This window comes from Megalops cyprinoides, chromosome 6 (genome assembly GCF_013368585.1).
Source record: "Megalops cyprinoides isolate fMegCyp1 chromosome 6, fMegCyp1.pri, whole genome shotgun sequence".
NCBI classification, from domain to species: Eukaryota; Metazoa; Chordata; class Actinopteri; order Elopiformes; family Megalopidae; genus Megalops; species Megalops cyprinoides.
In genome coordinates this window covers 10,517,706-10,529,162 of record NC_050588.1, presented here as the reverse complement: position 1 = coordinate 10,529,162, position 11,457 = coordinate 10,517,706, and the positions used below count along the sequence as shown (strand labels likewise).

The 11,457-nt window shown below is 44.2% G+C and overlaps 1 protein-coding gene across 2 annotated transcripts; it reads left to right on the top strand.

The window, feature by feature from the left end:
• Positions 1 to 2,611: 2,611 nt before the first annotated feature.
• Positions 2,612 to 11,442, top strand: irf6 (interferon regulatory factor 6). 2 transcript variants are annotated; one of them, XM_036530979.1, is made up of 8 exons: positions 2,612 to 2,835; positions 4,647 to 4,830; positions 5,006 to 5,201; positions 6,057 to 6,149; positions 6,990 to 7,175; positions 7,838 to 8,230; positions 8,924 to 9,042; positions 9,581 to 11,442. In XM_036530979.1, exons 2-8 carry the CDS (start codon positions 4,657 to 4,659, stop codon positions 9,803 to 9,805), a joined length of 1,386 nt encoding a protein of 461 aa, XP_036386872.1. In that variant the 5' UTR covers positions 2,612 to 2,835; positions 4,647 to 4,656; the 3' UTR covers positions 9,806 to 11,442. The 2 variants fall into 2 exon arrangements, with proteins under 2 accessions (XP_036386872.1, XP_036386871.1); XM_036530978.1 differs by having other exon boundaries at positions 2,613 to 2,871.
• The last annotated feature ends 15 nt before the right edge of the window (positions 11,443 to 11,457 follow it).

Genomic DNA, 11,457 nt, shown 5'->3' with positions numbered 1-11,457 from the left:
TGAAATTCAAAATGCAAACATGTTAGAAGTTAAAGTCAGCAAAACATAATATGTCATTGAGAGGGAACATGTGTGAAGCACCAAGTCAGGACTGTCTGTACATTAATGAAACTTCAGGCCACATTCACGTGGGTCTCCCTGTGCTTCTCTTTCATGGCCAGAAGGGAGAATGTGACCTTCTTCGCCGTCAGCCTCGGCCTGGGCAAAAGGTTGAACTTTATCCCCTCCATGGCAACAATCTCACAGGCCAATGGAAAGATGTGTCCTTGGAAAACAGCGGAGGGACTACTGCCACTGTGTGCACACAACCCCTTAGCTTTCGTCACACGCACAGGAACATCACATGCACATATCAAAACGTATTTCCAATAGTATTCATCAAGACACATGTGCATAAGGAAGAGGTTTTCCTCATCCTGGAAGAGCAACAGGAAAAGAACTATAAAATATCTTAACCATTAACCACACTGCACCACTTTGGGGCAAATCAGTGACCCGGTAATAACTCTGATTAGGTTTGTGTCTGTGGGCCCTAGAGTGACAGCAGATTGGTCATGTTTTTGTAACAGTGCACTTAAATCAAATTAGGATAACAACAATATACCAAAAATATGTTTCTAAAACTCATCACATTTTCAGGTTGCTTGTGCAAACACAAAAAAGCTGCCATGGCTACATATTTCCTGTCAATCATAATGGAACAAAATGTCTCAGGAGGAAACGTGTAAGCACCCTACTGCAGATGGAGCCATTTTTTAATGCTAATGCCGGAGGATGAATATAGACCATCGTCCAATTGCATTGTGAGATGGTGCTATTGTCCAGAATGCACAGTGTGGTAAAAGGTGCACTGTAACCTGTCCTTCTGTACACACAGAGAAAGCCTGGACAGCATGGGGTGTGGATATCAACCATCTACAGTGTAGATAAGTGCTGAGTGCTGCCAGGTCTCTGTCAAACCTTGGTACTGGTCCTTGTAGACAGACAATTGCCATGAGCATGAATAATAGATCTTGCAGCCTAGGTTGGTCAGGGCTCATTTGAAGCTCAAATACCTAACACGTTATGTGATTAATATGTCTCCTTCTTTTAGTTTCACTTTTTGTACAGACACAATTCATCCAGCACTCGGTATCATTTCACTCTTGTGAGCAGTAAGCCAAATACACTGAGTGTGGAAACAGCCTCAGCATCGCTAGAAACGAACCTTTGTTTTCACAATGTAAAATGTCATTGGTTCTACGAAAGGTGTCTATAGATCAAATGCTTCAAACAGTATTTTTGCGGTATGACAATGTTGGAAAATTATGTTATATTTCTGTTAATGAGGGAGTGAAATCCCAAAATATATGTATAGGTATAATGTATAGGTGCATCTAAAAAAAATTAGAATATTGTGGAAAAGTTCTTTTTTTCGTAATTTAATTCAAAAAGTGAAACTTTCATATATTCTAGATTCATTACATGTAAAGTGAAATATTTCAAGCCTTTTTTTGTTTTAATTTCGATGATTACAGCTCATGAAAATCAAAAATCCAGTATCTCAAAATATTAGAATAGTTCATTTCGAGTTTGATTAAATTGCCATTCATACAGTAATTTTTCCACAATATTCTAATTTTTTTGAGATGCACCTGTATACAGAAAGGGACTTTTAATCTACACCATTTAACAGCAATCTTCTTAAATGGGAAAAGTTGTCCACATTTGCAATGTGCTACTATTGGCTACATCGAACTCAGAACAATTTAATTTTCATGCTGGATGTCCAAATGTAACAGGTAGTTTCTGCATAGGGAGGTTTAATTATTACAGTGAGTCTCTGTCAGCTGATACTGTCCTCGTTACTGCTCGCTCACCTATTCGTCATCATAACATTTGTCACTGTTCTCAGGCACGCCGAAACTCAATGGGGATTTCATACTTGCGGATTAGATCACTCGCAGAATCAGGGGCAGTTCTGGCAGGCGTCCGCCGGAGATTACCCGGCGGCAGTTTCAGGGCGTGGTGTACCAAAGAAGAAATAGCCGCAGAGGCTATTGAAGTAAACATCGACGGTGCAGAAAGAATTGATTGATACAAACACATGAAGCTGAACATGGTTCGCTAAACATAGGCCCTAAGGGTTAGCGAATGGGAGCCTATTTTTTTCCTGTCTTGGTGGCAAATAATTTCATATCTAATCGCGGAAGTGACAAAACGTTACTGTATCTATACTTTACCGCTGTGTAGGTACAGTAACGCAGCCTTCAGATTATTTACACAAGTCTTCATTTAAACATGCGTCACTGTCTGAATCAGTATAGCTGTCGGCACTGTGACACTCTCCTGAGGATTTTCAACAGCCTGTTAACGGGGACGATTTTAGTAAAATCATGAAACCATAACATTACAAACAACGCCATCGAGTAACTGTATTGCACTGGCATCACTTTTCTTAAATTCCAGCTGAACGACTATTTCAATATCTAACTTGGGGGGTCGGGAACTGAAAAAGAATATGGTAAGATAACTTCACTTCGACTTGAGATGTAAGAGAATGATTCGGAGATCAAATGGCCGAATGGAAAAGCTCCCGGTTGTTTTGGACTGAAAAGGTGTGTCAGACTGAAACGCGCGTTACGTCACTGGCATACCTGAGTTTCGAGAAGGGGAGGGTCTGTTAGAGGAAGCACAGACACTAACACAAACGTTTCAGCAAGTAAAGGGAGCACTCTTTACCTTGGTATAATCGTGTGTTGATTGTGTATTTGTTATTCTCAAATCGGAATTTAAAGGGGCGAAAAAATATTTTTGAACGGTTTGGACGTGGCCCTTGCTCGTCGGATTGAAGAGGTAGCCTATTTACTTCCTGGTTTACCGTGACAACAGGTAAAATGAACTTGCAGCAAGTAGCCTACTACTCTTGCGCTTTCGTTACATTGTTACTTAATTAATTGCTTTATGGAAGCTTATGTGTTTTAAATGTATTATGATTGCTTTCATTTTCTTGGAATGCTTTTCTTGTGTAGCAGCGAATGGCCAGGTTAAGTCGAAGTACAGATTGTTATACTAATCAAACTTGTAGTTTTGTGAGAGAAGGTATCTGATTTCTATACAAAAACGATAAGATTTAGCTTGAGGTCTTAGAACCAGAAATGTTTGCTGACATAGCTGTACGAAACGGAGCCTTCTTTAAACTGGGGCCCTTTGTAATCAACTGGCCGATGAGACATGAATTAAGTTTGTAGAAGCTCACTTCAAAGCTTTAGTGTGAGCTTGTTTTGGTGCACAAGCAATAAACCCACTATGAACCCGTTAATGTCCAGAGGTATTCAGGAACACCTTAAAGTTTATTTGCTACAATGTCGGCCAGCGAGTGGGGGGAAAATACCGCAGTCTGACTTAATCGACGCACAGTTTTTGTGACCTTGGTAAACTGCGTGTTGTAGGCTGCTGTAGGCCTTAAATAAAAACGATTGAAAGGTATTAGTGTCGAAGTGTCAAATAGCTCAGTTTAATTGCAATTCTCGTTGTTCTCAGTTACTGTGGCTGACAGTTACACATTTCACGGTGGAATTTAAAGCACGGTTCATGAAAATGGATTACTGCGGTTGCAATCTTCCAACCTCAACTAAACGTCGCAGTGTTTACATTTTTCACAACACCTACAACAGGATAACTTCAGACCGGGGAGAGAAACACTCAATTCTGCGCGCAGATGTATTGGGGATTGGACACTGGGGCGCAGTCCCAGAGTGACAGTGATATGCTAATTCATCTCGCACTATTGAACTTGTGGCAGATAACTACGCTTTTAAGTGGGTAGACATGTTAATTATCTTAACAGTAAAACCCACGTATATAGGATTTTACATGTGAATAAGTGAAGTCTATGCATGATTGTTAAATGAAATTAGAAATGGGGCTTTCAAGTATTATTTCAAGTATTATTCATAACGAAATGCATGTGTTGTATTTTATAAATTCCCCTCTGTGTACCCTGGGCTATATTATGGTAGGTTATTATACCATAATATTGGATGTTAAATTCTATTTTAAAAAGAAAGAAAATAAAGGAGTGTGGTCTTCCAGAACTTTCCAAGCACGTTTAGCACCCTTTGACATTTTTCAGAACTCCTGCGGGTCAGTTTTTAATCGCTCTGAGAAAACACAAATAACAGCGCAGGTGGGGCGCGTTTAAGCGCGATGCTATAAAACTATTTGGTTTTTCGAACAGGATTCTCTCGCACTGACGGGTGTTGTATCAGATTTGGTTCCAATAAAGGCCCGACATTAGAGATGTGTTTTAACGTAGGGTAGACAGAAAAAAATCTTGGCCGGGGTGGGAACGGTAAAAAAAAGGATGCCTCATAATACTATCAAATCCAACTGGAATTTCTTAGAATTTGCACAGAATCAACGGGACATTTCTGTCTTCAAGAGTTAAAAGATCGTTTTGAAAGGATGTCAGATCCACATCAATATTCAGTTACCCGCCTGATAAAAGTGATTTGCTTGAGCATACACAGAGGTACTCCCAGCCCAAGGTTAAGAATAATTGGTCTGACGTGGCCTTTGTTATGTTGACGTCCAAGCACAGAAACACAGATCCCATGTCCTGTATCCTGTCTCACTGACAGGTCTGTTGGGTTTTGTCCGTGCAGCGAGCAGCTGATGGCAGTTCACCCGCGGCGCGTTCGGCTCAAGCCCTGGTTGGTGGCGCAGGTGGACAGCGGGCTGCACCCGGGCCTGGTGTGGCTGGATCGCGAAGCCAAACGCTTCCAAATCCCCTGGAAACATGCCACCCGCCACACACCCCAGCAGGAGGAGGAGAACACCATCTTCAAGGTCAGCACCAAGTCAGGTCACATGCACACACGCCAAGGTTAGCGGGTGAATTCGATATCCAGCCAACCTGAAACGATCCATTCAGTTCTGACTGAATCAAGCGTGGGATTGGAAACTGAACTGGTTACAAACCTCTTGGGCGGCGGATTTGCTGACCGCTCCCCTTTGTCTTTAGGCGTGGGCGGTGGAGACCGGAAAGTTCCAGGAGGGCGTGGATGAGCCTGATCCAGCAAAGTGGAAGGCCCAGCTGCGCTGTGCCCTCAACAAGAGCCGCGAATTCAACCTGATCTACGACGGCACCAAGGTGGTGCCCATGAACCCGCTGAAGATCTACGAAGTCTGTGACATCCCTCAGCCTCTCAGCAACCCAGGTCAGGCCATTTTTAAAAACGGGGGAATCACAGCCTAGACCAATAAGAATACAAGCCAACCCTAGATGGGGTAGTTATAATACATCATGATCTCACCAGTTGGTATTAAGAAGAATTTATATTACATAATGCTTGCACTTGCATTCTTTCTCAAAAGTTTCTTGGCTCCACACAACTGAGCCTAGTTATTGTTAGTGAGCAAGACGTCCAAGGAAACCAGGCAGTTGGTGCAAATAGATAGGACATGCCTCCATGCAGTGATGGGGACACTGTGATGCAGGAGATGCCATCTTTAGGAAACATTGAATGTTTGTAGTGTATGATCTAGAGGTAATTTCACATTTTGGGTCATGGCTAGTGATCTCAGGGATGGGGAGGATGTGCATGGAATTGTTTAGCCACTCAACTGTGACTATGACACCCCCATGCACCAGAGTTTTTCTGTCTCATCTGAAAGATGTTACCTTACACACCACAGTGTTCCTTTGCTTTCAATACAAACTTGTAAGCCATACTTCATGCAGTAACCTCGCATCCTAATGGTAATCAGACCCAGCCCTGTTTTATAGAGAGACCACAGCTCAGTTTCTGATTACCTGTGGCCTCTACAGATGCAATGATGGAATATACAGTTGGTTCTTAAGTCTATAATTAACCTGCTGTGCAATGGAAATATTTTTTGTGTCCCCTCTATAAAATATCAGAGCCATTTTGACAGACGGGACATTACTGAAGCTATACGGGTGAAGTGCATGGCTTGGAGTCAGATACTCAGCAGCAGTACCCTTGTGATACCCGGCTCCTGTCTGGTAGTGGGAACTGATGGTTGAACCTTGGTCTGTCTGTGTTCCTCAGGCTCCACAGGTTCTGTTCCATGGGAGGATAATGATGCAGACCTTGATGACGAAGATGAGCCCCAGGAACCCCTCCCCCCCTACCAGCCCAAAGGTGAGGATCTACTGTGAGAACGGTGAATACTGTCATTGGTACACATTACACTGTAAATGCCCAGCCACCTGAGATGTCTGAAGCAAAGTATTACTGCATTACATTCACAATTAGTTGTGAGGCTTTACAACCGACGCAGTGATTTCATTACTTGTTTTTCATTTGGCTTTAACTGTTTGTGACTGATATGTGTTAAAATCAGTTTTTTTTGCGCATTTGTATACTGTATGTGTAATATTAAACTGTTGTTCAACATCAGTGGTATAAACTGGCCTTTATCAGTACAGTAGCAATGGAGGTCCCAATGGGTTTGCTCAGCGAATTGTCCACAGTGTATTACACAGACTGATTAAACAGGAACAAGAACATGATATAACAGTAGAGAATGGAGGAATTGGATAAAGTGTTATACTTTAATCTTAATAGTGTTGCATTGAGAATATTGTTCACAAATGATATTCTGGAAAACATTTCATCAGAAACTGTTTGATCAGGCATGTGAATGAGTGTGGAGGGTATTGTACATATTTTTCATGAATACAGCTGGATATTTGCTATGGCAAATCCTGTTAAATGCCTAGTGCAAGGGAATGACAGCAGTGCCCGGAGCCCCAAAAACCTCAGAAGGAACTGGTTACAAATGACAAACCACTGTGCTGCATTGTTAGCTAAGCCTTTGCGAGGTGTAGCTTTGTTTGTGTGTTTGTGCTTGCATGTGTGAACGTGAGTGTGAGTGTGTGAGTGTGAGTGTGTGAGTGTGAGCGTGCTTTGTCATGGCTTCCACACGTAGCAATGCTGTGCCCAGCCCCTGAATGTGAACGCGCGCTCGTGTGCTCCCAGGTGTCGACGCCTCCCCGCTCGCTCCCGTCTGGTCCCCCGCGGGCTCCGTCTCCCCCATCCAGCCTGCCAGCTGCCCCCCGGCGGAGGTGTGGACCAAAGAGGAGCCTGTGGACGTAGAGATGCACCCTCCCACTCTGACGGAGTCCATACTCTCCACCCCTGAGATGTGGATCAGCTCCCTGCCCAGTGAGTACCACGCAGTACCCTGCCATTAGGGAAGGAATAAAGGGTCTCTCCCTGCCACACGCACACACACGCAATGTAACTACCCACGTCTGAGGTCTAACCTGTTCTAGAAAAAAGGACAGCGGGAGATAAAGGTGCCTTTTCTTAATAATCTCTAGTTACTCTTCCGGGTGTTGCCCGCAGACCTGCTCTTATGTAGTTGTCATTATTGCAGAATTGGGTGAATGCTACAAATGATGTGTTTCCTTATCCAAGTATCGAAACGGTTGCATCTGTTGGAATGTGCTTTTCATAGTGTAATTACGCCATTCTTTTTACCATTTCTACCTGTGATACACCTGTGATATCTTTGATTCAAGTGGATACCATAGAGCAAGATTCATATATGTGATGCAAAATATTAGGTCATTAATTCTGAATGGACTCTGGAGTGAATGGAGTTCCGTGGAGTGAATGGAGTTCCGTGATTAGACTTCTGGTCGGAGTTGAAAATCAGTCATTTATGTGAATGTCGTGTGTGTTCTCCCACTGTTAAGCCCGTATCCGTTTTTATGTCTGGCTGGACTTGCGTGCCTTATCTGCCTTCGTATTTGGATCCCCTGTATTTTACATGTGTGGCATCTGCTCCTCTGCGTGTTTTCCTGTGCACTCTGCGCTCTCAGTGACCGACCTGGAGGTGCAGTTCCAGTACCGGGGCAAGGAGGTGTGCCCGGCGGTGACGGTCAGCAACCCGCAGGGCTGCCGGCTCTTCTACGGCGACCTGGGCCCCATGGTCAACCAGGAGGAGCTGTTCGGGCCGGTCAGCCTGGAGCAGGTGCGCTTCCCGGTGACCGAGCACATTGCCAACGAGAAGCAGCGCCTCTTCACCAACCGGCTGCTGGACGTGATGGACCGCGGGCTCATCCTGGAGGTGAGCGGCCACGACATCTACGCCGTGCGCCTCTGCCAGTGCAAGGTGTACTGGTCCGGGCCCTGCGCCCCCAACATGGCCTCCCCCAACCTCATCGAGAGGCAGAGGAAGGTCAAGCTCTTCAGCCTGGAGTCCTTCCTCAGCGGTGAGCCCCTCTACGTTTACATTACATTGCATTGTTGTCATTTAGCAGAATGCTCTTATCCAGATTGACTCAGTTATGTTACGGTTTTTACATGGAATCTATTTATACAGCAGGATATTTACTGAGCCATTTCTGGGTTAGGTACTTTTCCCAAGGGTACAGCAGCAGTGCCCCAGCATGGAATCGAACCAGCAACTTTTTGGTTAGCCCTGCTCCTTAGCACAGTGTTACACTGCCGCCCCGCTACTGTGATTTACATTTAGCAGACGATCTTATCCAGAGCAACTTCCAATGTGCACATACAAAGTGTATTTAACAAAATGGCATGAAATGTATAAAAACAAGGACATAAACATAATTCAAGACAGTGAGTGAAATGGGATATCCAATATTATGAGGATGAAAAACTACAAAACAATAAAAAATAAAAACAACAAAATATAAACAATATATAAAAATTACATGAAAGGGGAATAAGATCACACTAGGACAGAGTGATCTTATTATGATCATGAGGTCCAGTTTGAAAAGGTGGGTCTTCAGCCTGTGGTCGAATGCTGCTAGAAATTCAGCTGTTCTGACTGCAACAGAACAGCTGTCCAGAACAGTTCTGTTCTCTACCCCACCCCCGACATTCCCGCTGACGCGACTCGAAAAGCCTCTGCGCCTAAACCCCCAAATCTGTTTCCGCAGATGTGATCGCCCACCAGAAGGGCCAGCTGGACCGCCCCCCGCAGTTCGAGATCCACCTGTGCTTCGGGGAGGAGTGGCCAGACGGCCGGCCCCGAGAGAGGAAGCTCATCATGGTGCAGGTGAGCAGCGTTGGCAGTTTTATTACAGTTGTTCTCATTCTGTGTTTTCCCAGCGAATGGCCCTGTCCGGGGTGTATTACACAGCCTCAGATATACTGATAAAAACAGGAAGAAGTACATGATAGAAAAGATTAGAGGCATTGGATAAAGTGTTGTAATTTAATGACTGCTTTGCCAATATTGTTCAAAAATGATACATTTTTTTCCGGAAAACATTTAATCAGAAACTGGTTGATGAATTGAGGAACTATTGGTGAATAAGTATGGAGGGCATTGTACGTATTTTTCATGAATATAGCTGGGCATTTTACACGGCGCATCCTGTTAAATGCCTAATTCAAGGGAATGCGAGTAGTGCCCAGAGCCCCATGGGTTTGAACCTGAAAAGAAACTGGTTACAAATGCCAAACCACTATGTTGCCTTGGTAGCTTAGCTTTTATGAGGTGTAGGTTTGTGTGTTTGTGCATACACGTGTGGGTGTGAGCTGTGTGACCTTTGCGTGACCGTGACAGTGTCTCTGCCCGCGCCTCGCTCTAGGTCATCCCCGTGGTGGCGCGGATGATCAACGAGATGTTCTCGGGCGACTGCACGCGCTCCTTCGACAGCGTGCGCCTGCAGATCTCCATCCCGGACATCAAGGACAACATCGTCACCCACCTCAAGCAGCTGTACCGCCTCCTGCAGACCCACCAGGGCCACGAGAGCTGGCCCGTGAACCCCACCCCCAACATGCACCTCCCCACCGCCCTGCACGCCCAGTGACGGGGGCCCTGACTTTCACCCACCCGCCTCTCGGCAGCGGCGGCAGAGTGGCGGATGGGAACCACCCTCTGTAACCGTGGGGGCAGAGGGATATCGGCCAGTTGCAGGACTTAGCCTGGTGCTGGAGAGCAGGGCTTTGCAGAGCACCCATAAGCCTTTGTTTGTTAATATTTGTATTGGCACTAATTACAGTATGTGTCTTAGGTTTCCCCCCCATTCCATGTTACCTCTCACTAAATATAGGTGGCATGGTTAATTAGTCTGACCTCTTGGCTTCAGCCTCCTCCCTTGAACATGCTGCACTTTGCCTCTCCAGGATCAGGACTAAAGTCTCTGGTACCATGATGAAATCTTAAGTGCCGCCCTATACTGTGGGTATACTGTGGGTGTACGCCCACAGAGTAGAATAGAGAGTCCGGGAATCACTACCTGAGAGCTGGGTTGTTCTGTGTCGGGCAGTGTTATCCATGGGTCTGTTCACTAAACTGTGCAAGAATATATGGGGTAATCCTTTGTCATTGTCACTGTACTTATGTCTAAGTGGGAGGTGTGGATGGTATGATTCCTGCTCTTAGAGAAACAGTTACTGTTTACAGGATTTTTTTCTGACTATCTGTGCTTTACTTTCTGGCGACTTGTGTCAGGTGAAAATGGCATGCAAGTTTACTGTTGGCCTTTTGACAGTTGACACGAAGTATGTTAATTACACTGTGTTCCTTTAAAGAAATAACAGGTAGTATTGTAAAAGTACTTGACTTTTAAGGTGTAGCATGGTGTGTGGCTTCAGGATAACTGGGGTGAGGTCACCTCCCCACAGATGAAAAGAGGTCAGTTTTGGGTTGGATTGAGTAGCTGCTGAGAGCTGGCTGTATGTTTCCATTTACCAGTCACTACTCAGAGGATAAAAGAGGCACTAGCTATTGTCAGGAAACTGCAGTATACTCTTTGAAATTTTGTATGTATAATTCACAGAAGATTTGACACAAACTGTAGGGAGAGGTAAGTGCAGTTCTAAAGGACTGGAGTCCTGTACTGTACTGGGGATTTTCGGTTAACTTTGCACTGTTGACGTTGATATGTCTGGATAACTAGAAAAAAATGCAGTGGTTTTACATCTTAATACTGAGTGCAAACGTTGACCGTAAGACTATGCTGTTACCTTTGGGGGGCTGAAGTTGCCATTCCGTGAAGTACGGGATATCAGCAGTAATTGGAATGTGAATATTCAAAAGTAATTATAGTATATAATTTAAAGGAATATTAAGTGAATACTGCACGTCCTTGTAGCCACAGTGGTAGAACATACTCAGTTCATATTTCTTTTCACAGTTATTCACAAACACTATGTATCTATGAATTAACTGTAAAATTTCTTTCTTGGTGGGTGGCTATTTTATGTATAAATATGTATCCCCCATTTCCCAGTTAACAGAGTACAATTTTATAACACCAGAGGCATGTAGATATGTAGGTATGTAGTCTCTCCTTTGATGTACATTGCGGTTTATCAGAGGGGTTGAGCCTCAACTCATGAATTTTTCAATTCCATACTCTATTAATCTGTGTTCTTGTATTCAAGGCCTGTTTTCTCCTTGGGCATGTTTTATTATGTGGACAAAACTGAATTATATTCTGACATCTATGACCAAAAT